Source organism: Carcharhinus amblyrhynchos, chromosome 24 (genome assembly GCF_965287045.1).
Source record: "Carcharhinus amblyrhynchos chromosome 24, sCarAmb.v2.hapA, whole genome shotgun sequence".
NCBI lineage: Eukaryota > Metazoa > Chordata > Chondrichthyes > Carcharhiniformes > Carcharhinidae > Carcharhinus > Carcharhinus amblyrhynchos.
Window position 1 is genome coordinate 2524741 of NC_137347.1, and position 26607 is coordinate 2551347.

The window sequence follows — 26607 nt, forward strand, 5'->3', positions numbered from 1 at the left end:
GACTCACCACCACAGACTGAGCTAGCTGACCGCGAAAGGACAAAGCTGCTAGGACTGGGTTGGCAGCAGGTGGTGAGGAAACCAACAAGAGGGAAAAATTGACTTGATCTTGTCCTCACCAGCCTTCCTGCTGGGGATATATCTGTCTGTGACAGTGTTGATAGAAGTGACCTCCGCACAGTCCTTTTGACAACAAAACATCACCTTTGTGCTGAAAATACTGTCCACTGTACTCTGTGGCACTACCACTGTGCTAAATAGGACAGATTTTGAACAGGTCTAGCAGCTTAAAGCTGGGCATTGATGAGGTGCTTTACAACTATCAGCAGCACAACTATCAGTATTTCACCACAATCCGTGATCTCGTGATGTCCCTCCCTCACTCTGCCTTCCCATTAGGCTGGGGAATCAACCCAGGTTCAGTGAAGAGTGCAGGAGAGTATGTCAGGAGCAGCAACCAGGCATACCCAAAAATTACCTACCAACCTGGCAAAGCTACAACACAGGACTACTTGCATGCCAAACAGCATAAGCAGCAAATAATAGTCAGAGCTAAGCAATCCCACAACCAGTGGATCAGATCTCAGCTCGACAGTCCTGCCACATCCTGTTATGAATGGTGGTGGACAATTAAACAGCTAACCAGAGGAGGGGGCTCCAAAAATCCCCATTCCCAATCAATGATGGGGGAGCCTAGTACATCAGTGCAGAAGATACGGCTGAAGCCTTTACAATAATCTTCAGACAGAAATGCCAAGTGGATGATCCAAGTTGGTTGCCTCTTATTTCTCTCAGGCAGAATCTTTGCTAGTCAAGTGTATTAGTTCTACACAAACAATCACAGATCAAATTGTCACTGGCAGTACAAATAGTGAAGTGGTAAAGTATCCCCATTGCAAGTAGGGGATTATTTCCTTCACCCCAGCACGATTGACCATGCCTTCAGTTACTTAGGGTCCAAGCTCTGGAATTCCCTCTTTAAACCTCTGCAGCTCATTCTAGACCAAAGCTTTGGTAATTTGTGCTAAAATTTCCTTTTGCGACTCCTTGTCAAATTGTGTTTGACAATGCTCTTGTGAGGGTCCTTGGGGCAATTTACTGTGGTAAACATGTCTTATTATCTGACAGTGTGGGTCTGGGGCTGTGATTTTGTTTAATGACAGTTTCTCCTGGCTCACTAGCAGATTTATTTTTTTAAACAACAGGGTGAAGCTGGCACTCGGGGAATGACTGGTCCCTCTGGCCCTCCAGGTCAAATGGTAAGGAAAAAATAATCCATTTATCTGATTGGATTTTCTGCTTTCTTTCTTTAACATTAATATTCTGTAAAATGCCTAAAGGATAGAGAGAGAGAGACTAACATCTGTTCTGATGTTGACAGGGTGAGCATGGACCTGAAGGGGAGATCGGCCCACCGGGCCCCATGGGTCTGAAGGTGAGTCACGTGCCGAATTGCAAGGTGCTTTCAAATATTAGCTTGCGCTGAGATAGTTCTGGCAGGCTTCTGGGTAAGGTGTTCCAGGGGCTGCCACCTTGTAACAAACCAGCCTTGTGCACTACTTCCTTCCCTTGTTGGACCCCTACATCCACTGATACTGTGCTGCTGACTGCACACATACCCCTAGAATTGGGGGCAGGATGGGATTGAAATAGGATAGGGAAATAGGTTCAAGGATATCATATGTAGCTAAGGTTGGTGGACATGGTGGGGTTCGGAGAAAAGGTGGTTGGGTGGGGTGCTAGGGCTGAAGGATTTAGGGAGAGACAGTGACTTAGCGATAATGCCACAGGACTAGTCATCCAGAGGCTCAAGCAAATAATCTGGAAACATGGGTGAGTGACTGGAACGAGTTGCCAGAGGTAATAGTAGAGGGGTGGGTACAATGTTTCTTTTAAAAAGCATCTAGACAGTTACCTGGATAAGATTTCTGTAGAGGGATATGGGCCATATGTGGGCAATTGGAACTAGTGCAATGGTAAAACTGGACAAGTTGGGCCTGTTTGCATGCTGTAAAGCTCCATGACTCCATGGGTTCAAATCCTACCATGGAAGCTGGTGGATTTAATCTCAACAATTAAATTCAATTATTAAAGCTAATCTCAGTAATGGTGACTATGAAACTATCATTGATTATTGTAAAAACTCACCTGGTTCACTGTATCCTTTTTGTGAAGAAAATCTGCCGTCTTACCTGGTCTGGCCTACGTGCAACTCCTACATCAACATGTCAACTCTGAAATAGCCTAGCAAATCACTCAGCTCGAGCAATTAAGGATCAGCGAGAAGTGCTGACCTTGCCAGTGATGTCCACATCCCATTAAGGAATTTTAAAAATTGAGGGTGAGGTTGAGGGACATTGTGTGTGAGTGGGTGGAGTTAAGGGATACGTTGCATTGGATTGAGGCATATGGTGAGTGGGTGGTCCTGATGGATCTCACTCCAGGCATGGGAAACCCAAGAGATTAATCCTCGTGTCCCCTGGCTCCCCACACAAGTTGAAAAACTGAAGTTACTCTTCTCCGATATTCTTCTCCGATATTTTTAAAATTCCCCAATAATTTCACAGCTTTGCAGTTGAGTCTTTGGAGATTGACAGAATCTCTAGAGTGCCAAAGGAGGTCATTCAGCCCATCGAGCCTGAACTGGTTCTCTGAACGAGCATTGATGATTAATTTCAGGACACTCCAGAATAATCTGGAAGGTTAGCAATCCTGCACTAGGCTTACTATTGAATGTTTTACTGATTTATATGAAACACATGTTACCAGCGGCTTGGCTGCTGCTGAACTGCTCACTGCCCCTTCCCTGCATTGTGTAAACCACACAGTGGAATATATGTGGGCTGCTGTATACTGTAACCCTTAAGAGGTGCTCACATAGAGTTGAGAGGGTTGGACTATGAAGAGAGGCTGAATAGACTGGATCTGTACTCGTTGGAGTTTAGAAGGATAAGGGGGGATCTTATAGAGACGTATAAGATAATGAAGGGGATGGATAGGGTAGAGGTAGAGAGATTCTTCCCGCTCAGGAAGGATAGCAGGACTAGAGGGCACAGCCTCAAGATAAGGGGGGGGGCAGTTTAGATCGGAGTTGAGGAGGAACTTCTCCACTCAAAGGGTGGTGAATCTCTGGAATTCTCTGCCCGTTGAAGTGGTGGAGGCTGCCTCGCTAAATATATTTAAGACACGGGTAGATAGGTTTTTGGTAGGCAAGGGAATTAAGGGTTATGGGGAGAAAGCAGGAAAGTGGAACTGATCCCCTTCAGATCAGCCATGATCTTATTGAATGGCGGGGCAGGCTCGAGGGGCTAGATGGCCTACTCCTGCTCCTATTTCTTATGTTCTTATGGAGTTGCAATGACAGAGTTCAGTGATGAACTGCCTTTTGATGTAAACTTTACTCCAACAAGTTTCCTCCAATAATTTGTTCCCTATTATCCAACTATCCAATTATATTTGTCATTTATGTTAATGATTTGGATGAGAATATAGGGGGCATGGTTACTAAGTTTGCAGATGACACCAAGATTGGTGGCATAGTGGACAGTAAAGAAAGTTATCTCCGATTGCAACGGGATCTTGATCAATTGGGTCAGTAGACTGATAAATGGCAGATGGAGTTTAATGCGAGGTAACACATTTTGGTAGACAAAACCAGGGCAGGACTTACTCAGTTAATGGTAGGACGTTGGGGAGAGTTACAGAACAAAGAGATCTAGGGGTACATGTTCACAGCTCCTTGAAAGTGGAGTCACAGGTGGACAGAGTGGTGAAGAAGGCATTCGGCATGCTTGGTTTCATCAGTCAGAACATTGAATACAGGAGTTGGGATGTCTTGTTGAAGTTGTACAAGATATTGGTAAGGCCGCACTTGGAGTACTGTGTGCAGTTCTGGTCCCCACATTACAGGAAGGATGTGGAGGCTTTGGAGAGGGTGCAGAGGAGGTTTACCAGGATGTTGCCTGGTATGCAGGGGAGGTCCTATGAGGAGAGACTGAGGGATTTGGGGTTGTTTTCACTGGAAAGAAGGTGGCTAAGAGGGGATCTTATAGAAACATATAAGATGATTAGAGGTTTAGATAGGGTGGATGGTGATAGCCTGTTTCCTCGGATGGAGAAAGCTAGCACGAGGGGGCATGGCTTTAAATTAAGGGGGGGTAGTTATAGGACAGATGTCAGGGGCAGGTTCTTTACCCAGAGGGTGGTGAGGGACTGGAATGCCCTGCCTGCTGCAGTTGTAAATGCGCCTAGTTTGGGGGCGTTTAAGAGATTGGTGGATAGGTTTATGGACGAAAAGGGATTGGTTTAGATTAGTGGGTCAATGTTTTTTTTTAAAAATAAGACTGGTCGGCGCAACATTGTGGGCCGAAGGGCCTGTTCCGCGCTGTAATGTTCTATGTTCTATGTTCTATGTTCTACTGTGTGCAGTTCTGGTCACCCTATTATAGAAAGGATATTATTAAACTAGAAAGAGATTTACTAGTATGATACCAGGACTTGATGGTTTGAGTTATAAGGAGAGGCTGAATAGACTGGGACATTTTTCTCTGGAGCGTCGGAGCTAAATAAAATAGTGGGGGGGTACACTTCAGCTAGATAGTCAATATCTTTTCCCAAAGGTAGGAGAGTCTAAAACTAGGGGGCATAGGCTTAAGGTGAGAGGGGATAGATACAAAAGTGTCCAGAGGGGCAAGTTTTTCACACAGAGGGTGGTGAGTGTCTAAAACAAGCTGCCAGAAGTAGTAGTGGAGACGGGTACAATTTTGTCTTTTAAAAAGCATTTAGATAGTTACATAGGTGAGATGGGTGTAGAGGGATATGGGCCAAATATGGGCAATTGGGACTAGCTTAGGGGTTTCAAAAAAAAGAACAGCATGGACAAGTTAGGCCAAAGGGCCTGTTTCCATGCTGTAAACCTCTGTGACTTATACCCTCTCCTTTCTATTTCAGCAACCAGTTTAAATGTCATCATCCCTTTCTCTTAGGGTTAATAATGACACAAGTTTAAAAATCACATAAGCTGCTATAAAAAAAGGATCTTCTTATAAAAATCCTCACAGATGAGCAGTAAGGCCATTAGTCTGAGAAAATGTATTAAATCACAATCTGTAACTGGAAAAAGGGAGTAATATCTAGAGACACAGGCACAAGCTGGGACCATGATCACTGGCAACAATGATGTATTAATTCAAGCTGATTGGATATCATAATTAAGCAAGTATAAGGTGATTGTGTTTGGATTTAATATCTGAATGATGTAACCTTAATCAATAACTCTGAGTGGATAGAGATAACACCTAAAATGTGATTAGCGTATGCTAATTACTTATAGTTAAATTTGAAACTATAATTGCTTGTGTATTTCTGAATTCTTCACTTTGGCTAGTTACGGACTGTGACCTGTGACCTTCCAGAGTCCCAGCTTTATAGCTTGATTAAAACAGCTCTTAAGAGAACCCCGTGACATGGTCTGATTACTTGAAGGGTAAAGTTGTGATCAATTATCAGGCTGATACCAAAGCCCGCAACAAACCCTTCAATAGAGTTTAGCCAAGTCAACTCAGCTTCAACGGGAAATACTGGAAGAGGCAGGGGACAAATTTAATTCATATCACATCACCAGCACTCGTCAAGGTAACAAATATCCTTCAGTTCACTTCCTTAAAGTGCTGAAAATTCTGCATAATGGTTTTCAATTGATAATGTATTCTCCCATTCACCATGTGTCCTCTTTGTTCTGAGATTACTCTTACTATTTTGTTACTCCTGCAAATATTGCAGCATCACATTCACTCTGTTTCTCTCTCTTGCTCTAGGGAGACAGAGGAATGATTGGTGGAACTGGCCCTCCAGGACCCAGAGGCAAGGCTGTAAGTATTAAGAGTCAATTTGTACCGGTGGCCCAGGATTCATATCCAACATTCAGCTTTGCTGTGGTATCTCACTCAGTCCCTCTATAAGAACTATCGTATTCCATTTCTCGACAGGAAATCTTTTGGTCCAGGCTTTACTTTGATTTTAATTTTAATTGAGAAGTTGAGGGGGGGGGGGTGGCGTGGGTGGCAGAGCTGCTGGTTAGCCTGTTAACAAATAGGTACTTGTTTTCAGTCCTATTTTTAAGAATTTGTTTTAGAAATCTCAGGCTGAACTTGCTGGCCTTGTCTGATCAGGGAGCATTGTTCACTGAAAACACAGCTCGAGGAAAGCGCACAATCATCTCCTGCTGGTATCGCAAAGCTAAACTCAAATTATCTGATCACTCACTGCTTTTTGTACCATTTGAAGCCAGTTTGTGTGTGTTCTCGCTGGTTGTCAGTGATTTGATGGGGCTGGATAAATGGCTCTCTGTGTGTGATCCTGAGACTGGGACACAGTAAGCGGAGAATACTGAGTGAGCCACTGACCTGAAAGAACCATTTGTTGAATCGAATCCGAGCATAGGAGATACATAAATCCTCCTTGGAAATTATTTGGGGTCTGCTTCCCACAGTAGGAAATGGTTTGAGAAAAAAAAGTTATTTCTTGAATCCAGGAATTTCAAATTCCCAGCAGTTTGTTGAGGTAGGAGCTGAAGAGCAGGACATTTTCCTTTTCCATCAGAGATTGCACAAGATGTAGTGCCTAAATCCACTTCAACCCCATGTTCAAGTTTGCGGATGACATCACAGCAGTGGGTCGGATCTTAAATAATGACGAGACGGAGTCCAGGAAAGAGATAGAGAATCTGGTGAACTGGTGTAACGACAGTAATCTCTCCCTCCAAATCAGCAAAACAAGGGAGATAGTCATCAGGAAATGTGGTGGAGGACATGCCCCTGTCTACATCAATGGTGATGAAGAAGAAATGGTCGAGAGCTTCAAGTTTTGAGGTGTCCAGAATGTTCTCCATCAACTACAGGAACCCATTTGGAACACAGGAAAAGGAACAGGCTTAGGACATTCAGACCCTCAAATCTAGCCTGCTATTCAACAAGATCATGGCTGATCTTCAACCCTCAGCGCCATTTTGCTTCACTGTACCCTTGGTATCTTTAATATCTAGAATTTTTTCAAACTCTACCTTGAATGTCTTGTGGGGTGGTGAGGATGGATGAAGTCAGGGCTGTCGGGCGGGTACAAGTTGAGCACTTTAGAAAATCAACCTCCATTCACAGGGACAGTGGGCCTGTTCTATAATTGAGTGTTAGGCATCCTAGCACCCAGCCCCTCTCCTCATCCTCCTCAACCACCCCCCCCCCTTACTGTCTTACACACCTCATCCCCAAATAATCTGCAACCTCCATAGCCCCGTGCCCCCATAACGCCATGCCTGCATATCCCTCCATATCCTGATGCCTTCCACATTCTCTAACGTCCAGTCAAGCAACATCCGCTGTGGAAGAACTTATAGAGATTCTCATGATACTGTCAAAGTAGGCAAACAGTCATTCAAAACCTACTTCACGTAAATATAACCTTCTCAGGGGCTCATAAAACTGTCAATTTAAACAACACTATAATGTCTTCCACTGAGTGGAAATATGTCAGGAACAATTGCACACATACGTTCTATTCACACTGTGCTGCCCGTTCTGTAATGTGGAAAGAGCATTTCCTGTGTAGGTATTATCAGAGTGTAGAGTTCCAATAAGATTTCTGTTGGCTGGCACTGGAGGTTTGGGTCTCAGTGTAACCCTTTGTGCCAGGTGAGCCGCGTTAGCCGACTTGCTCAATTCAGAGGCATAAGATATAGTGGCTAAATTCCACTTCAATTCCATTTTCAAGTTTGCTGATGACACCATCTTAGTGGGTTGGATCTCAAACAAGAAGGAGTACAGGAAAGAGAGAATCTGGTGAACTGGTGCAATGACAATAATCTCTCCCTCCATGTCAACAAAACAAAGATGTAGTAATTGACTTCAGGAAGTATAGTGGAGGACATGCCCCTGTCTACATCAATGGTGATGAAGAGGAAATGGTCAAGAGCTTCAAGTTTTTAAATATCCAGAACATCAACAACCTGTCCTGGTCCCCTCATGCCAATGCTATAGTTAAGAAGGTCCACCAATGCCTCTACTTTCTCTGGAGGCTAAGGAAATTTGGCATGTCCACTACGATTCTCACCAATTTTTACAGATGCACCATAGAAAGCATCCTTCCCAGATGTATCATGGCTTGGTATGGCTCCTATTCTGTCCAAGACTGCAAGAAACTACAAAAGATTATGAATGTAGTCCAATCCATCACACAAACCAGCCTCCCATCCATTGACTCAGTCTACATTCCTGCTGCCTTAGAAAAGTACCCAGCGTACTTAGGAACCCCATGCACCCCAGACATTCACTCTTCCACCTTCTTCTGTCGGGGAAAAGGTTACAAAAGCCTGAGATCACGTACCAACTGATTCAAGCACAGCTTCTTCCCTGCTGGACTTACCTTATATTAAGCCGACCTTTGTCTACACGCTAGGTGTGACTGTAACACTACATTCTGCACTCTCTTCTTGCTTTCTCCCCTATGCTATCTATTAATCAGTATGCTTTGTCTCTGTAGCACGCAAGAAACAATACTTTTCACTATATTCCAATACATATGACAATAACAAATCAAATCAAATATCCATGACCTTTAGTGTCCCGTTGCACCATTGGAGGCTATCTTCAGGTAGATGCTTGTGAGGGTTTTCATTGATAGCTGGAACCTCCTGCGGAACTGGATCTGGATCATGGAACACCATGGCAGCTAGTACTGTGATGGGTATTGTATATTTAGCAGGGTCCAGCTCCTCCAAGCGGGAGAAGGACAGGGAACAAAAATGAGGAGTCACAGTGCTTGCAAGCACCCCTCTCAATCAGAGATCCATGTACAGGATGGAAGGGACCATCAGGGTGGGCAAGAAGACCACCCCTGGAGAAGATGTCAGTACCAGGCTCCCATCCCTTGGCATTGGGTGACTGTGACTGGCTCAACCAGGACTTAGAGGCAGTCATCAGGCAAGTGGGAGATTTGCTGGCCATCTGTAATGACCCCAATGAGGCCCATGAGGTTGGCCTCTTGAAGTATGAACTCCCTGATTGTGGTAATGATTACATGCCCAATCAGGGAATCTCACCTGTGTGTGCTACCATGGCTTCCATAGGGGTGGCATGGTTAACACTGCTGCCTCACAACACCAGGGATCTGGGTTCAATTCCCAGCTTGGATCACTGTTTGTGTGGAGTCTGCACATTCTCCCATGTCTGCATGGGTTTCCTCTGGGTGCTGAATTGCTCCTTAGTGTCAAGAGGATCAACAGTGTAAATAAATGGGATTATGGGGATAGGGCTTGGGCGGGATTGTGGTCGGTGTAGGCCTGATGGGCCAAATGGTCTCCCTCTGCACTGTAGGGATTCTATTCTATGAATATTCTCCTGAGGCCTGTGGAGGCCACTTTTGAAGCTGGAGGTGGGCCACATTGGACCCTCTCCGCCAATGTGGGTGTGATTTTTAAGTGGTAGCCACAATGTTTAAGTACTTGCAGGTGGAAGGGGGATTCATGGCCGCCTTCTGTTCTGCCACTGATTGTGCACATCATGCATTGAATTGTACCCTGTGTCTTCACAAGTATCTCTTGGGCACTCCAAGAGTGGAAACAATAAGAACTTACTGTCTTATTGAACTTATTGCAAAGCAATGTTCCTACCTTCCTAATTAGCACCTTCAGAACCTTCCCTTCACTCTGCCTTATTGATGCCAATTCCTACATTGCCACTCAGAGTTAAGCCGCTCTTGTGGCGTTACAACAGGGCCCAGAGGCCTCTGAATTTTTCATAGGCTTCGACATCCTTGGGGACACATTTTCCACTCACAAAGATGAATAATTGTTTTCGTGCGTTGCTGAATAATTTATACATTTTCATATGCCCAAGTTTGCATAAAATATGCATGTTATAAAAGCTTATCACATTCACATTAAGTAAAATCATATAAAGTAGATATATTCTATCATTTAGAATAGAAGATTGATGTTGATTGATTTATAACTCATTTTTTTATGATGAAGTTCATTAAATTTGAAAAATGAAATACTGCAGCTGCTGGAAATCTGAAATGAAACAGAAAATGCTGTAGTCAGCAGGTCAGACTGCAAGTTAATGTCACCAGGAACATTGACCAGAATCTTACCCACTCACCCTGTCGCTCCATCAGTGAGGCGAGTGGGTGCCATCGGGCAGAGGTGGAAAATCTGGCCTTTCGCCTCTCACTGATATACCAATGAAATCAGCTTTGCCGATTTAAGTATTTATGTCATGCTTAGCATATCATTACTGAACCTAGACGCTATTGTCTGGGTTCACTTGTACTTACCCTGTCACTGGTCAAGGCCCTCACCAGCAAGCATCACGTATGGTCCCCACCAACAGGGAACAGATGCGACGGCCTCACCAGTGGACCAGAGGCAATTGAAACCCTGCCCCAGGTAGTCAGGGACAGTGAAGAGCCAGGCAGTACCCTTTGGCGAGTGAGTGGGAGACTGGCACAGGGAACGATTGGCAGCAGGTCTCAATGTCTGCGGGGAAGGCGGGGGGAGGACCGGAGGTCTCAGATGGATTGGCAGCTCTCCAAGGCAGGACTGTCTCCCAGTGATGGACGGAAGTCCCACCTTCTGTCAATCAGTGTATTGTTAGAGTGTGAAATGGCATCAGGCCTCCTGGAGTCACAGACACAGATACATGGCAAATAGGAGCAGGCCATCCAGCCCTTTCACCCTGCTTCGCCATTCAGTATGAGCGTGGCTGATCAACATCTAAATATCCTGATCCTGCCTGCCCCCTATATCCTTTGATTCCCTTTGCCCCAAGTACTATATCTAACAGCTTTTTGAAAACATACAATATTTTGGCCTCGACTATTTTGTGTGGTAGTGAATTCCACAGAGTGACCGCGCTCTGGGTGAAGAAATATCTCCTCATCTCTGTTCTAAATGGTCTATCCTCTATCCTCAGATTGTCATCCCTGGTTATGGACCCCCCCAGCACTGGGAACATCATTCTTGCAGCTACCCTGTCTAGTCCTGTTAGAATTTTAGAAATTTCTATGAGATCCCCCCTCATTCTTTTGAACTCCAGCAAATACAATCTTAACTGACTCAATCTCTCCTCATACATCAGTCCTGCCACCCCAGGAATCAGTCTGGTAAACCTTTGCTGCACTCCCTACATAGCAAGAACATCCTTCCTCAGGTAAGGAGATCAAATCTGTACACAGTATTCCAGGTGTGGCCTCACCGAGGTGCTGTATAACTGCAGCAAGACATCCCTGCTTCTGTACCTGAATTCTCTCACTCTGAAGGCCAACACGCCATTTGCCTTTTTTACTGACTGCTGCACCTGCATGCTTACTTCAGTGACCGGTGTACGAGGATACCCAGGTCTCACTGCACATTCACCTCCTAATTTATGGCCATTCACATCTGCCTTCCCATTTTTGCTACCAAAGTGGATAACCTCACACTTATCTACATTATACTGTATCTGCCATGCATCAGCCCGCTCACTCAGCTTGTCCAGATCACACTGAAGGTGAGCTGTGAGGTGACCTCCCAGCTAGCTTTGTGTAATGTATGGGATGTATTCCCCATTGACTGTCTGGATATTGGGGGAAAAGACCCAAATTCAGGTCAGCATTTTCTGTTTTATTTCATCCCTTTAGCTCCACTTCTATAATTTAAAATGGCAAAATACTGAATATGATTTTCTTACTAAAATATTTAAACACAAGGCCATTTCAAGTTGAGGTGATTCAATGTTAGTTAAAGCATGATTATCTCAGTTTTATATCTATTAATATGACTTCTTGTTACTAGGATGGGGTATATTAATATGGATTGGCAATCATTAATGCATTTCATTGGAGTGACTCATTGTCTGGAGACTCAATAGCACTGGAGACTTAGTTTGTCCAGAGTCTTAATGCTATCAGCTCTTGCTTTACAGCCAAACATGTGTTTAATAGCTGGTGCTTTTACAACTCTCATGATAGGAGAGTGAGATCTATCCCTTGGCTTTCTGGGGTCAGAATGTAAAATCTATGACAAATCTATGACTCCAGACTGGCCAACAGGACAAGGGAGAGAGCCCACCACCAGGGTTCAATCTCCAATGATCAAAACTAAAGAACTGACAAACATTAAAGCTTGGAACTTCCGTAATGCAATTGTTAATCAGTTTTCATTTGGAATGGGGGCAGGAAGGAAATTCACTGGGAAGAGGCATCAATGCACTTAAACGATTTTTGAGGACAGCACTCTCTCTGATTTTAGTAGGGGACAGCAGGACTAAACGTGGCTTCGTATGAACCTATTGAGATTAAATAAGCCACTAATGCAATTTGTAAACTAGCTGTCAATCGGCATTGATTTATGTTCGGAATGAAATAGCAACTTATACTTTTGATACCAAACCTAATTATATTGATTTTTCTTAAAGAGTTTGTATGCGGATTTTTGAGATGGTGGCGTTGATATTGGTGTAGTACAACCCGATTGGTTGGAGGTTAAAGTGTTTCGCTGCAGCAGAGAATTCTTAGAAACAGGTGCCATCTGGTGCTGAGATAGAGAAATTACCCAAACACAGGCCCTATCCAGCCGAGGGATAGATCTCTCTCTCCTATCATGAGAGTTGTAAAAGCACCAGCTATTAAACACATGTTTGGCTGCAAAGCGAGAGCTGATAGCATCAAGACTCTGGACAAACCAGGTCTCCAGAGCTATTGAGTCTCCAGACAATGAATCACTCCAATGAAATGCATTAATGATTGCCAATCCATATTAATATACCCCATCCTAGTAACAAGAAGTCATATTAACAGATATAAAACTGAGCTAATCATGCTCGAATCACCTCAACATGAAATGGCCTTGTGTTTAAATATTTTAGTAAGAAAATCACATTCGGTATTTTGCCATGTTTGGGGAAGAAGTACTGGTATTAACAGAGACTCTTTATCACAACTCCCTCAACATATGATGAATAAGTGCCCAGTGTTTCTCTGAACTTGTTGTTACTGTTCTTGTCCCCATGTCCTCAACTCTTCCACGTCCCTTTATTCCCACATCACATTAACATCCAGACACATCCTACCATCATGATCACACCCTTCACTTTGATACTCTGCAGATGATTAAACTGCACAGGCTTGTCATCTCAGTAATATTTCTTATGTTTTCTCTCTGTCTTTCCACTTTCCTACAATAATGAAGTTCTCTGTCTTCCTTTCATTAAATCCGTCAGTACAGTTACGTGGTTGTTCTGAATCTTCATCATTGTCCTAAGCTGTTATTAGGAACATCTCATTACAAATTCCCTTGTCAAAAGACTATTATTAATAACTTTTTATTAAAAGTTCTTCATTACCCTGTTCAAATTTCTCATTCAAACATTACGGAATGAGAAATTAGCTTTCACTCAGACACGTTGTATAGGATTCATTCACCGGATATCTCTGTGAACTTGAATTAAAAAAACAGGTCTCATTGATGGAGGGTGTGGATGGTCAGTGTGAGGAATGCTGGGAGGGTGTGGATGGTCAGTGTGAGGAATGCTGGGAGGGTGTGGATGGTCAGTGTGAGGGATGCTGGGAGGGTGTGGATGGTCAGTGTGAGGAATGCTGGGAGGGTGTGGATGGTCAGTGTGAGGAATGATGGGAGGGTGTGGATGGTCAGTGTGAGGAATGCTGGGAGGGTGTGGACGGTCAGTGTGAGGGATGCTGGGAGGGTGTGGATGGTCAGTGTGAGGGATGCTGGGAGGGTGTGGACGGTCAGTGTGAGGAATGCTGGGATGGTGTGGATGGTCTGTGTGAGGAATGCTGGGATGGTGTGAAAGGTCAGCGTGAGGAATGCTGGGATGGTGTGAAAGGTCAGCGTGAGGAATGCTGGGATGGTGTGAAAGGTCAGCGTGAGGAATGCTGGGATGGTGTGGATGGTCACTGAGGAATGATGGCAGGGAGTTGGTGGTCTGTTGGTGGTCTGGGAGGGATTTGGTCTGCGTGAGGAATGCTGAGATGGTGTTGATGGTCAGTATGAGGAATGCTGGGAGGATGTCAATGGTCAGTTACATGGCTGGATTATCATCTTTGAGGTGGGTAGTGTGAATCAGGAGAAACCCCAGCTTAGCCCACCCACCTTAAGAGAAAGTGTCCGCCAAGATGAGAGTTTTCCTCCTGGTTTGGGTGTGGGCTGAAGGTGTGGAAACTAACCTGGGAAGATTTCCAGGGACAGCCACCAGACCTGCCGGGTACCGCCTCCTTGGTGCCCTGACATTTTGTGACAGTTATAATAAAAACACAACATGTCCTCTAGCCCTCGCTCCTTGGGTCCCTCCACACTCCTAACTCACTAGCCATGCCACCTCGTGCCCTCCACCCTCTCCCATGGCCTCACACTCTCCATGTCAAGCTCTGTAACCTGCCAAACATTGTGGCCCTTCATGCCAAGTTATGTTTAAAAAAGCTCTTAAAATTGTAATTCACTTATTATTTTTCACTTTCTTTAATAAACTCTATATCACTACAGCCCAATAAAAGTGTCAATCACCCAGATGCTTTAACATACCAATAACAAAAACAGCAAGCACTTAAAATTTCTTCATCCTCTGTAAATAAACGTTGTGAAATTGCCAGCATAGATCAGAGAGCCTGTGTTGATAATGAAGGAATGTTTTTCCTGGTGCTCAGTGTTTTGGTTTCTCATGGATTTCTGGGCTCTCAGCCAAGAATACATAATGAGGCATCATTAGAAATCCGACTGTCACTCTAGGGTTCATTGGCTCTATACTGTGGAAAGTGCATGAATGGGCCATAGTTTGTCATTAGGAGCCACAGGTGGGAGATGGTTTTTGGTATAGGGGCATAAGGCGATATAGGTTGTGGGTAAAGGGACATTCTTGTCACGGTGGCATGAGGGTGAAAGGGGTTGGGTAGAGGGATGTACCTTGGCAAGGGGGCATAATGGGCCAAAGAGGGTGGGTGGAGACACACCTTGCCTTGTTGGGGAGGGGAGGCATGAGGAAGACTCTTGGGAGGTTAACTCCTTTGTCGGAGTCTGAGTCCCATTTTACGTAGATGAAAGCCTTTTGGCCCATTGTATCTGCCAGTTCTGGAATGTGCCAGTCAGAAAGCAACTAATCCCTGCACATAGGGACAACATGCTAGTTACCATGGAGACCAATAACACCTCAAACAATATGTTTTAGATCATAAGCATGGCTTATGGCTTGGGGGCATGGCTTTAAATTAAGGGGGGGTAGTTATAGGATGGATGTCAGGGGCAGGTTCTTTACCCAGAGGGTGGTGAGGGACTGGAATGCCCTGCCTGCTGCAGTTGTAAATGCGCCTAGTTTGGGGGCGTTTAAGAGATTGGTGGATAGGTTTATGGACGAAAAGGGATTGGTTTAGATTAGTGGGTCAATGTTTTTTTTAAAAATAAGACTGGTCGGCGCAACATTGTGGGCCGAAGGGCCTGTTCCGCGCTGTAATGTTCTATGTTCTATGTTCTATGTTCTAAGCGGTATAGACAGAGGATTATTTGGAGCTAACATGATGACATCGTTACACAGTTTGTTGCTTCATTCACATTTTTAAATCAATATTTGCCTTGTTTCAGGGCATTAAAGGAGAACGAGGTCCCCCGGGAATCCCAGGTCCTCAGGGTATCCCTGGAATTAAAGGAGATAAGGTAAGCGATGGATTCTGTGCTCGGTGTTACACCATTATGGCACTCATTATGCTGGCGAACCCACATTCTGTACAGAGCCCAAGTCCCATCACCATGATGAGGGAATAAATCCCACCCTTTCCATTGGAGAATGGAGTGTCAGATAGACCTGACTCTGAGTCAGCCCAAAGGTGAAAAGCTCTAATTCCAGACTTTCTTTCCACTCTGTTCCAGGGATTCCAAGGAAAAAGTGGACCCAAGGGTGGTTTTGTAAGTACCAAAATTGATATGATTGAGTTGTGTTGTGCCTGTGTTTATTTCTCTCTAGCTAGGTGTGTTTATGTCTCTGCGTGTCTGCAGTGTGAGTATGTGTGGAAGCAGTAAACAGCAGCTGATGAAGGTGTTGAATGGAAGAGATGGGAATGAGCTGCAACTGATAGCTAACAGACACCGGGTGGTACAGCGGTTATCACTGCTGCCTCACAGCCCCAGTGACCCAGGTTCAATTCCGGCCTCGGGTCACTGTCTGTGTGGAGTTTGCACATTCTCCTCGTGTCCGCATAGGTTTCCTCCGAGTGCTCCAGTTTCTTCCCACACTCCAAAGATGTGCGGGTTAGGTTGATTGTCCATGCTAAATTGCCCCTAGTGTCGGGGGATTAGCAGAGTAAATATGTGGGGTTACATGAATAGGTCCTGTGTGGGATTGTGATCGGTGAAGACTCGATGGACCAAACTGGCCTCCTTCTGCACTGGAGGGATTTCATGATTCTATTCTCTGATCATAGTCAGTAAGGAATAGTGAGGGCTAAGGAATAGGAGTATTGATAGGCAAAGAGATCTGGGTGTACAGGTACACAGGTCACTGAAAGTGGCAATGCAGGTGGAGAAGGTAGTCAAGAAGGCACACGGCATGCTTGCCTTCATCAGCCAGAGTATTGAGTTCTGGTTGGCAGTTGGTGACTAGAGGAGTGCCGCAGGGGTCGGTGCTGGGGCCTCAACTGTTTACCATTCATATAGATGATCTGGAGGAGGGGGCTGAGTGTAGGGTAACAAAATTTGCTGATGACACAAAGATGAGTGGAAAAGCAAATTGTGCGGAGGGTGTGGAAAGTCTGCAGAGAGATCTAGATAGGCTGAGCGAGTGGGTGAGGACCTGGCAGATGGAGTATAATGTTAGCAAGTGTGAGGTTATCCACTTTGGCAGAAATAATAGTAGGAGGGATTACTATTTAAAGGGCGAAAAGCTGCAGCATGCTACGGTGCAGAGGGACCTGGGGGTCCTTGTGCATGAGTCGCAAAAACCCAGCCTGCAGGTGCAGCAGGTGGTCAGGAAGGCGAATGGGATGCTGGCCTTCATAGCGAGGGGGATTGAATATAAAAGTAGGGAGGTCTTGCTGCAACTGTACAGGGCACTGGTGAGGCCGCAGCTGGAGTGCTGTGTGCAGTTTTGGTCGCTGCACTTGCGGAAGGATATATTGGCCTTGGAGGGAGTGCAGAGGAGGTTTACTAGGCTGATACCGGAGATGAGGGGGTTAGCCTATGAAGAGAGATTGAATAGACTGGGTCCGTACTCGTTGGAGTTTAGAAGGCTGAGGGGGGATCTTATAGAAACATATAAGATATAATGAAGGGGATGGATAGGGTAGAGGTAGAGAGATTCTTCCCACTTAGAAAGGATAGCAGGACTAGAGGGCACAGCCTCAAGATAAGGGGGGGCAGTTTAGAACAGAGTTGAGGAGGAACTTTTTCGCTCAAAGGGTGGTGAATCTCTGGAATTCTCTGCCCATTGAAGTGGTGGAGGCTACCTCGCTGAATATATTTAGATATAGGTTTAGATATAGGGTAGATAGGTTTCTGATAGACAAGGGAATTAAGGGTTATGGGGAGAGAGCAGGAAAATGGAACTGATCCACTTCAGATCAGCCATGATCTTATTGAATGGTGGGGCAGGCTCGAAGGGCTAGATGGCCTACTCCTGCTCCTATTTCTTATGTTCTTATAAAAATTGGCAAGTCATGTTGATGCTTTTTAGAATCTTAGTGAGGTCGCACTTGGAATATAGTGTTCAATTCTGGTCGCCACACTACCAGAAGGATGTGGAGGCTTTGGAGAGGGTACAGAAAAGATTTACCAGGATGTTGCCTGGTATGGAGGGCATTAGCTATGGGGAGAGATTGGAGAAACTTGGTCGGTTCTCACTGGAGTGCGGAGGTTGAGGCGAGACCTGATAGAAGTCTACAAGATTATAAGAGGCATGGACAGAATGGATAGTCAGAAGCTTTCTCCCAGGGTGGAAGAGTCAATTACTAGGGGGCACAGGTTTAAGGTGAAAGGGGCAAGTTTTAAGAGATGTACGAGGCAGATTTTTTACTGAGTGGGTGGGTGCCTGGAACTCGTTGCCAGGGGAGGTAGTGGAACTGGATACGGTAGTGAATTTTAAGGGGCACCTTGACAAGTACATGAATAAGAAGGGAATAGAGGGATATGGTCCCTGGAACGGGAGGGGGTTTTAGTTCAGTCGGGCAGCATGGTCAGTGCAGGCTTGGGGGGGCCGAAGGGCCTGTTCCTGTGCTGGAATTTTCTTTGTTCTTTCTTAAGAGTTTAATAGTTTATTGAAATATTAAGGGTAGTGTCTTCTGGATAAACAACTTGTTGCAAAATCTAAGGCTGGGACAATCCAGTGTGAAGTGTGTTCTCTGAAAGGCTGAGCACTGTCAGGATGGGTGGGAAGAGAGTGAGAAAAGGGATGTCTGGTTTACAATGTGCTCTGTCAGGGGAACAGCCACTGCAGAGCTGTCTGGGGGAGCTGCGAACCCGGCACTAAAATAATACCAGCAGAAAAGCTTTGTCACGAGTATCCGGGCTTCACGTTCATACACAGACCTCAGCCCCCAGACACACTTGTTCATTTTATATGACCCTGAATTTTATCCCACTCTGAATTGAGCTAAAATGTGAAGGCCATCTAGCCAATCAGCACCACTCACAAACTGTAAAGATAAAAATGCCACGTTAAATCCCAGTAAATTGCTGTTTAATTCATTTAAATTTCACTTTTGACTCGCACCTGTGCCCTCCAACCGAAATGATGTCGCCTTCTCTCATGATTTTACACGCTCCTGGGCCGGGCACCACCACAGAGGTGTAATATACTGGGCTAAGGAGAGCAGCACAGAGAAAGAACACAAAGTTACATCACTGTACAAGGAAGGATAGCAATGATAAATTTACAGGTGAACACCTAATTTAATCTACCTACATCTTAAAGTAGATAATTAATTACTTTAAATACTAAAAGGTATAAGATCAGTTGATTAAAGACACAAACTAATAAGTAAAACAGGGTCTATAGGGATAGTAGTGTAGATGGTGTTTCGAAACTACGGAAAACATTACAGTTCCGGCTGAGCAGATCTGTAGTAAGTGTCTGCAGCTCAAGGAAGATCAGGTCAGATTTGGTGGACTGGAGTCTGCAGACATTGTGGAGTGTCAGGATGGAGGGAGGTAGTCTGGATACTCTCTGATCCAGGAGGCAACCACATCCCTTAGCTTAGGGAAGGCTCTGGGCCTGATTCATGTTCAGGGACAAGAGGTGTTGGGTCCATTTATTCATTTGAAGAGACGAGGACAGTTTTAAAGTGGTTTAAAAGAATTTTTTAAAAATTAAGAAAGTGAACTAGGAGACTGGCTTCACAGCCAGGCCCTTGAACTGTACTGTACTGAACTGAACTTAAACACAATAAAAAATATATTTTAACCCTTATCTTGTTATTGGAAGTGTTTTTCACAGGCTGCCTCCGTCTAGAAAAACAACCCTTGCAGCTGCTGTTATGCTGTTGTTTGCCTGCACTGTTTACCCTTCAGGAATGCAGTCAATTTTTATCTAACCCACCATGCCTTCTGATTCGACATGTAGTCAAGCCAGCTACAATTATTCAGCTTAGCAGAGTTAGTTAACCCCCACAGTCCAGCATTTAAATTGTACCTATGCAGAAATATCTTAAAATGAAATCTTCACATAGACTGAAGCAAACAGGGCTACGCATAGATAGGATCACTCAAGAGGGTTTGACTGTCTCTCAGACAGCTGGATGGCAGCAAAGTCTGTACAGTGACAAGCAAACTGTGCACCACCCCGTGGTCCTGGAGATCTTTCCGTGTAGGGGAGTGAAGAGAAATACAGTAGTGCCAGTTATAGGGGATCGGATTGTCATGGGATAAATATTGTTCTTGGAAACTACAACAGAATGGAATGATTTTGCCTGCTCACTGCCTGGGTTCAGGACATCTGTGACTCTTTACAAGCCAATCAGTGAAATTATTTCCTCTCTAACATTACCCTCTGTGGTGGGATTTCGTGTGCTGAGGGGGGGAGGTGGTGGTGAAGTCCTGGCCAGTCATTTGTTAAATGGATGCGGGGGGGCTGCTGTCTGCAGTGGAGGTGGGAACTGCAGCACCCCAGTAAATCCAACCTCAGCTATTATTCTGGTGAATTTATATTGGCCTCCTCCAAGTCCAGCATATCCTTCCTATGGTGTGGGTCCCAGAACTGCTCACATACCTCTTTAACCTGTGCTTAACGCTCTCTCCACTCACATTGTCTGTACCTTTAAGACTTGATTACCTGTAAAGACTCGCATTCCAACCATTATCTTGTAAATTGAGTTTGTGTCTGTATGTGACCTGTTTGTGAACACAATTCCTCACTCACCTGAAGAAGGAGACTGAGACTCTGAAAGCTAGTGCTGTCAAATAAACCTATTGGACTTTAACCTGGTGTTGTGAGACTTCTTACTGTGCTTACCCCAGTCCAACGCTGGCATCTCCACATCATAACTAATATTGAAACAGTGATGAGTACTCACCGAAACATAATAACATGAACAAAGACAATATTAATACTAATCGAAGAGTGACTAATCCCCAGATGTAAATAGTTTCCATCCCAAGTTTCAAAGGGAGTGAGTTAGAATATTGCAGACTTCTGAACAAGAATCTACCAGGGTTCCCTTAATTACAAGCATTCCTTTCAAACTGGGCCTCAACTATTCACCATATTATTAATATCTCAGAAAGTCACATATATGAATTTGTTAATGACACAGTACAGTTAAAACAATGCAAGGGGAATTGTAAAACAATAAAGAGATGAAGTGAATGGGCAAACCAGGCATGGTCTAACCAGGACGATGTATTGTGAAGAATGATTTCTAATTGTGTAATATGTCCTCTAGGTATAAAGGCAAGCATTCCATTAGGCTCTTGGATTATTTTCTGTATTTTTTGTGACATTTTAGTGATATGTGTAGCTGGACCCCGGTCTGTTTAGACCTTCAGTGTTTCTAGATTGTCATTATTTAGAAAGTCCCCTGTTCAATGTTCGGTCTAAACTGAATGCCTCACATTCACTACATTGAAGTCATTTGCCACCATTTTGCCCAGTCACTTCATCTCTTTATTGTTTTACAATTCCCCTTGCATTGTTTTAACTGTACTGTGTCATTAACAAATTCATATATGTGACTTTCTGAGATATTAATAATATGGTGAATAGTTGAGGCCCAGTTTGAAAGGAATGGTTGTAATTAAGGGAACCCTGGTAGATTCTTGTTCAGGAGTCTGCAATGTTCTAACTCACTCCCTTTGAAACTTGAGATGGAAACTATTTACATCTGGGGATTGGTCACTCTTCAGTTAATATTGTCTTTGTTCATGTTATTATGTTTCGGTGAGTACTCATCACTGTTTCAATATTAGTTATGATGTGGAGATGCCAGCGTTGGACTGGGGTAAGCACAGTAAGAACTCTCTCAACACCAGGTTAAAGTCCAATAGGTTTATTTGACAGCACTAGCTTTCAGAGTCTCAGTCTCCTTCTTCAGGTGAGTGAGGAATTGTGTTCACAAACAGGTCACATACAGACACAAACTCAATTTACAAGATAATGGTTGGAATGCGAGTCTTTACAGGTGATCAAGTCTTAAAGGTACAGACAATGTGAGCGGAGAGAGCGTTAAGCACAGGTTAAAGAGATATGGATTGTCTCCAGACCAGACAGTTAGTGAGATTTTACAAACCCAAGCAAGTCGTGGGGGTTACAGACAGTGTGACATGAACCCACGCTCCCGGTTGAGGCCATCCTCATGTGTGCGGAACTTGGCTATCAGTCTCTGTTCAGTGACTCTGCGCTGTCGTGTGTCGTGAAGGCCGCCTTGGAGAACGCTTACCCGAAGGTCAGAGGCTGAATGCCCGTGACCACTGAAGTGTTCGCCAACAGGAAGGGAACAGTTTTGCCTGGTGATTGTCGAGCGATGTTCATTCATCCGTTGTCGTAGCGTCTGCATGCTCTCCCCAATGTACCATGCTTCGGGACATCCTTTCTTGCAACGTATCAGGTAGACAATCTGCCCCATGAATACATGGGTACATGAATAAAGAGGGAATAAAGGATATGGACGAAAAGTAGTAGGTTTCTTTTATTTGGTTAGAGCATCACGATCAGCACGGAGTGGAAGGGCTGAAGGGCCTGTTCCTGTGCTGTACTTTGTTCTTTGCTTTGTTATTCACAACCCCCTAAGTGAAGAAACTTCTTCTCCTCTCAATCCCTAATGGCCGAACTCTTATTCTGACGTGTTCGGAGGGCCTCAAATCCCCAGGGAAACATTTTCGATCCATCATCTATCCTATCAACCAATGTTATGGTTCTTATTGGAAGTGGGAAAGTCAAAGTTGGAAGCACCATGATAGAGGCAGTGGATAATTACAAGTCCCTTAATTAACTGCAAAGTTACATCTAAGGTTAGATTGGCAAGGGCAGGAAGTATGACCAGTGACTTAAATAGCATCTGGAAATGCAAAAACATCAACTTGATGGGCTGGATGGCTGATTCCTCTTTCTATTTATTATGACCTAATGAAGCTAAAACAATGTCTAGTACGGACACTGGTCAGCCAGTGTGGCCAACAGCACAATGTTTGAACTCTGTTCCAGCAGGGATGGGGGAACCTGTCTCCCTGCTCTACCAGTGGTGGAGATCATGGTGCTGTGGACCAGACCCAACTTACGGCAGCAAATTGAAGAAGACAGTCATTAGTGTGGAGTGAAGCACTCTCCACCTGTGAGAGTTTGACTCAAAGCGAGGAAGGTGACAGTTTTTGAAATGTGCGTGTGGCTGAGGATAGACTGAATCAAGAGTCAGACATGATCAGGACTCAAAAAGATTTGAAGTCTCACAACACCAGGTTAAAGCCCAAGAGGTTTATTTGGAATTACAAGCTTTCGGACGTTTCCCCTTCATCAGGTAACCGGGTGTTGTGAGACTTCGAGGTAAAAAGGAAGAATAATCAGATAGCTGGAAAATATTTAGATGTGGACTGAGAAAGGCCAAAAGAAAACCAGAGAAGAAACAAGACAACATCAACAACCCCTCTGAGGCTATTGTGACAAGCAACAAATCCCAAAAGACTCTTGCAGGATTTTATATATTTCAATGAAGTCATCCGCTCTAAATTCCCATAAATTAAAGGTGCAGTTACTCTGTCTCTGCTCACCCCAGGATTCAGTTGAGTGAATCTCTGTTGCACTCTCTCTACAACAAGTATATCTATCCTTAAGTAAGGAGACCACAGCTGTACACACTACTCCAGCTGTGGCCTCACCAATGCCTTGTATAATTGCAGTAAAGCTTCTTCAGTCTTTTACTCCAATCTCTTTGTAATAAAGGCTAGTGTGCCATTTGCCTTCCTAATTGCTTACTTTACCTAAGTACTAACTTTCTGTAATTTGAATACAAGGACACCTAGAACCCATTGAATAGCAATGTTTCCCAGTCTCTCATTGATTCAATCATATTTTGCCTTTGCTCCATAACCCAATGTATTTACCCTTCTAATCCTCTGACACTAAGGGGCAATTTAGCATGGCCAATTTATCTAACCTGAACACCTTTGTACTGTGGGAGGAAACCAGAGCACCCAGAGGAAACCCACACAGACACGGGGAGAACATGCAAACTGCACACAGACAGTCACCCAGGGCTGGAATTGAACCAGGGTCCCTGGCGCTGTGAGGCAGCAGTGCTAACCACTGTACCATAGTGTCACCTCGTGACTAATGTGTGTCTCAACCTTTAGTGATAGATGTATTTTACTCTGAGATCTCTGTACCTTTACCCCACCCAGACTCTCAGACTCCACCATTGGTGCCTCAGTGCTAAATTCTGGAATCGCCTTTATAAACCTCTCTATTTCTCTGTCCTCCTTAAAACCTACCTCTTCAATTGAGTTTTTGATCTGATTCCTCATGTTGCTCAGTGTCACTGTGAAATGTTTCAGGATGTTTTCCGTGTGAGTGTGTTGAGAGTGGGCGTGTGTTTGTGTGGGCGTGTGTTTGTGTGGGCGTGTGTTTGTGTGGGTGTGTGTGTTTGTGTGTGTGTGTGTGTCTTTACGAGTGTCTGTGTGCGTGTGCCTGTGTTTGGAGGTGAAAGAAGGAATCTGAGGTCTTCTTGACATTTGCTGATTGTGTTTTAACTTTGAGAAGAAGCAGTCGGTGTGATCTGTCTGGATAAATACCATTGTTTACCTTGCCTATTATAGGGTGACCCTGGAGTGGAAGGACTGGACGGTGATAAAGGTGAAAAGGTAAGATGCGGGTCTGGGGTGGCGGAGGGGCCCTCACACAGGGTCAAGATAGAGTTAAAGTTTGCAACATGCTTGGATTTCTCACTGCACTGCCCCTTGTCCTGAAGCAGGGCTGATGTGTAACCAAACTCCCCCCATCCCTACTACCACCAGGAACCAGACTGCAGTGATGATGAAGAAAGAAAATCTTTCACTCCGGCTTTTGCCTCATCTGAACAAGCTAGAAAATGTGTTAAAGGTTATCACAGTTATCCCTCGGGTGGTAAATGGTGTGAGAGATCATAAATAGCCCATCGGGTTTGCTCCACCTGTCAATGAGATCATGACTGATCTGATATAAATCTCAACTCCACTTTCCCCATAACCCTGGTTCTCTTACTGATTAAAACTCTGTCTATCTCAGCCTTGAACATACTTAAAGACCCAGCCTCTACAGCCCTCTGCGGTACAGAGTTCCACAGATTCCTTAGCCTCTGAGAGAAGAAATTCCTCCCCATCTGTGTCTTAAATGAGCACCTCCTTACTCTGAGATTATGCCCTCTGGTTCTAAACTCTCCCACACGAGGAAACAATCTCTCAGCATCTACCCTGTCAATCCCCCTGAGAATCCTATCTGTCTCAATAAGGTCACTGCTCATTCTTCTAAACTCCAGTGAGTACAGGACCAACCTAATTAACCTGTCATAAGAAAACCCCACCATAACCAGGGTCAACCTCACAAACCTTCTCTGGACAGCCTCCAATGCCAATATATCATTCCTTAGATAAGGGACCCAGAACTGTTCACAGTATTCCAGCTGTGGTCTAACTAGCATCTTGTATAGTTTTAACCATGCTTCCTATTTTTATTTCCATTCCCTTTGAAATAAAGGCTAACACTCCATTTGCCTAAGTTTTTTATGATTTATTCACGAGGACCCCCAATCCCTCTGAGTTGCAGCTTTCTGCAGTATTTCTCCATTTAAATAATGTTCAGCTCCTTTATTCTTCCCACCAAAGTGCATCACTTCATTATATTCATTCTTCTTGTTTTGATTAGGAATTAGAAACTGATCAGTTTCTATGGATTTGTCCCTTTTATTTTTGTCTTTATCAGGGCGTTCCCAGGCTCAGCCTCTCTCAAATTCCCATCCAAAGAGGGACAGACTGTTTGAAAGGAACAGTTTCGCAATGTAACAGCCAGCAGCCCTGGATATCGGGGCAATGCTCCACAGGGCAGCATGAAGCCCTGTATCAAATCCCAGACCGGGAACCCCGGCCCTGAGAGACCCAATCCCCAAGAGACCCCAACCTGGGGATCAGAGATACTCTGTCCCCAGGAGACCCCGTCTCCATCCCCGAGAGACCCCATCCCAGGGACCAGAGATACCCTGTCCCTGAGAGACCCCATCTCCATCCCTGAGACACCTTGTCCCGGACACCAGACAGACCTGTCCCCAAGACACCCTGTTCCTGAGAGACCCCATCCCAGGGACCAGAGAGACCCTGTCCCCGAGAGACCCCATCCCTGTCCCGGGGACTAGCAAGACCCCATCCCTGAGAGACCCCACGTCCGTCCCCAAGAGACCACATCCCCTTCCCTGAGAGACCCCATCCCAGGGACCAGGGAGACCCTGTCCCCAAGAGACCCTGTCCCCGCCCCAAGAGACCCCGCTCTGAGCTCGGACTCCAGAGAGTAGCAACATTGGGAGAGGAGATCCAGACAAAACTCTCCTCCTGACATGCTGTGCTCCTGGGAAGTGGACCATGTCTCAGTAGGTTTGGTTCCTTGGAGCAGTTGTGAAGATTGGACCCAATGTCCACATTTTCACAAATAAAACACTCGGGGCTAAACTAGGGATGGATTAGAGAACGCTGACCCCTCTAAACCCTGAGAGGTTTTGCCTGTTAACTCCAGCTGCTGTTTGGCATCTATCTGTATGGTTTCTTTGTAAAATGTTTAAGTTAAACTAACAACTTTCTCTCTCTAACCTGACAGGGAGACTCGGGGGAGCCTGGAGTGAAGGGAGAGGTCAGTCTGATTACAATCCAGAACCTCCATACTTTTCCAAAAACAAATAATTACCCTAATATTTTTCAGACAGTTTAGCCACCTCATTGTAATGGACTGTGAATTGTTAATAAGTCTGGTTCAGTCCCTGTGGCTGAGGTTACTGCTCCATGCATTACCTTATTATCGGAGACCATGTACCCTGGGAGCACCTACACAGGATTCCAATCAGGGTGTGGTGAGTGACTGTTCGGTCACAGGAGGCATCACATCTGAGGATTGTCCAATCGGTGGCATCTCTGTCAGG

At 44.8% G+C, this 26607-nt stretch overlaps 1 protein-coding gene across 1 annotated transcript in view; it reads left to right on the plus strand.

The window, feature by feature from the left end:
- LOC145357699 (uncharacterized) overlaps positions 1–26399 on the plus strand; it is a 116394-nt gene extending 89995 nt beyond the window's left edge. The window contains exons 21-27 of the mRNA XM_080211124.1: positions 1206–1259; positions 1382–1435; positions 5817–5870; positions 15620–15691; positions 15905–15940; positions 24266–24310; positions 26289–26399. Coding sequence (XP_080067250.1) covers positions 1206–1259; positions 1382–1435; positions 5817–5870; positions 15620–15691; positions 15905–15940; positions 24266–24310; positions 26289–26399 — 426 coding nt within the window. The remainder of the gene's footprint in view (positions 1–1205; positions 1260–1381; positions 1436–5816; positions 5871–15619; positions 15692–15904; positions 15941–24265; positions 24311–26288) is intronic.
- Positions 26400–26607: the final 208 nt, after the last annotated feature.